This window comes from Propithecus coquereli, unplaced genomic scaffold (genome assembly GCF_000956105.1).
Source record: "Propithecus coquereli isolate 6110/MARCELLA unplaced genomic scaffold, Pcoq_1.0 Scaffold68, whole genome shotgun sequence".
Classification (NCBI taxonomy): domain Eukaryota; kingdom Metazoa; phylum Chordata; class Mammalia; order Primates; family Indriidae; genus Propithecus; species Propithecus coquereli.
In genome coordinates, this window is record NW_012152840.1 from 5,028,451 (window position 1) to 5,030,272 (window position 1,822).

A 1,822-nucleotide genomic window follows, 5' to 3' on the forward strand; every position below is an offset into this window, starting at 1 on the left:
TTGCTGTGAGCTAGGCTGACGCCAAGGCACTCTAGCCTGGGCAACAGAGCAAGACTCTGTCTCAAAAAAAAAAAATAACACATCATGTTAACACCAAGGAATGCATCACACCTGCAGATAATACACATAGAGGAAACAGAGGTATGAACAAATCTAAAATGATAAAACTGATTTACTCTAACTATAGTAATCAGCTCCATAATGTTTGGATCAGACAATGGATAGCTACATTAGCTGAAAGAGTGAACAATTCTTGGAAAAAGTTGGCATGCCATACTGACATAAACATGAAAATTCTTTCTTTTTTCCTTTATAGGAGTATAAAGATGGAACCTTATTAAAAATGTTTTTTATTAAATCATTAGTCTTATCTAGACAGCTATAAAATATTATGTGCTTATAGTTGATACATGTATACAAACATTAAGCTATAACATAAGTAGCAAATATTAGTTTCAGTGTTAAGTGCATATATATTGGTATAAGAATGTCTGAAATATCAAGCTAATTATTATAATGGTTTCATAATAGATATATATTACATCAGGAGCAATTTCAATAACTATTTTAAACTACTGTAACAATAAAATGCCTATCTACACAAGCAAGCAAAAAGTCTATAAGTCCATGGTAAAGAGTTGTCATGTGCTGAATATAGTAAATTTTCTAGATCTAGTACATTTCATTCCAATATTATCTGAAATGAAAAATTGCTCTGGTAGACCAAGATTGTACAGCAGTCTGTGAATGATCGCTAGCTTAAGGACACCTCCCCTCTCCATCCTGAATGTCTTTTTGGGCAATCGTGCAGGCTCTTAGTACATCTTCTGTAATATTTATCAAAACATATTGTGTGTGTGCTTTATTCTTTTTCAAAACTCCCCTGAAATCTCTAACCTTTACCACTCTCTCAATTAAAGGACAGGCAACGCTAAGCTTAAAATGGCAGCAATATCTCCTAAATCTGTAGAATATAGGAAATCAAACGGGAAGAAAAAAAGGAACTATTTTTATATACCTACCATTCATAACATGTCTGGTATTTTCAAGGAAAGAGTAACAGATGAGTTCATTCTCTTTGGTAAATACAGCAGGTAAGACTAAAACAAGAAAGCTGTAGTGATTAGCAGAGCTCCAAGGGGAAAGCCCCTGGAGCTGCCTACTGCCTGCTCTCTGCCTGACTCAATATTGCACTGAGAGTGATTATAATCCCAAAAAGAGAAATGTCTCCTGCAAAGACACTTGAAGCTATACATAGACAATTAAAAGTGCAATAATAAACAGCAAATAAGAAATCATAAAAGAGAATGAAAAATTAAGTAAATGGTGTCATTAAAAAAAAGGCCTTTCAACCATGTGATATTTTAAGTAGAAAACTGTAAGTTCTTATAAACTAAATTATTTTAGGATGAAAACCTTTAGAAAGCAAATTCCATAAAATATCTACATAATTTAAAAATCACAACTTATGTGCATATTATATATGAATTATATCACAAAATTATGTCAATATCCAAATAATTTCACAATATATCACAATGAGTTATATCACAATGTACATACATACAATGTACTATAATTAGGTGCCTATAACATCTTGTTTAAAAGAATAATAAATAATGTAGTATTTCAACAAAATATGCATACAATTTAAATATAAATACTGGAAAGATGCTTATTAATGTAGAGATAAATGTAATTGTTTATTCTGTTTCACAAAAACATGATTTGACATAGATGTATAACTGATTATTAAAAACAGTATGCATCAAAATGCTATGTAAGAAGCAAAATTTTATTGAGAGACTAAGATACTGGAGAC

The 1,822-nt window shown here is 31.0% G+C and overlaps 1 protein-coding gene across 1 annotated transcript in view; it reads left to right on the forward strand.

Annotated features, from left to right (window-relative positions):
- The window catches only part of LAMA2 (laminin, alpha 2), a 551,451-nt gene that overhangs the window by 124,499 nt on the left and 425,130 nt on the right, over nucleotides 1-1,822 (forward strand). The window contains exon 8 of the mRNA XM_012660792.1: nucleotides 921-1,081. Coding sequence (XP_012516246.1) covers nucleotides 921-1,081 — 161 coding nt within the window. The remainder of the gene's footprint in view (nucleotides 1-920; nucleotides 1,082-1,822) is intronic.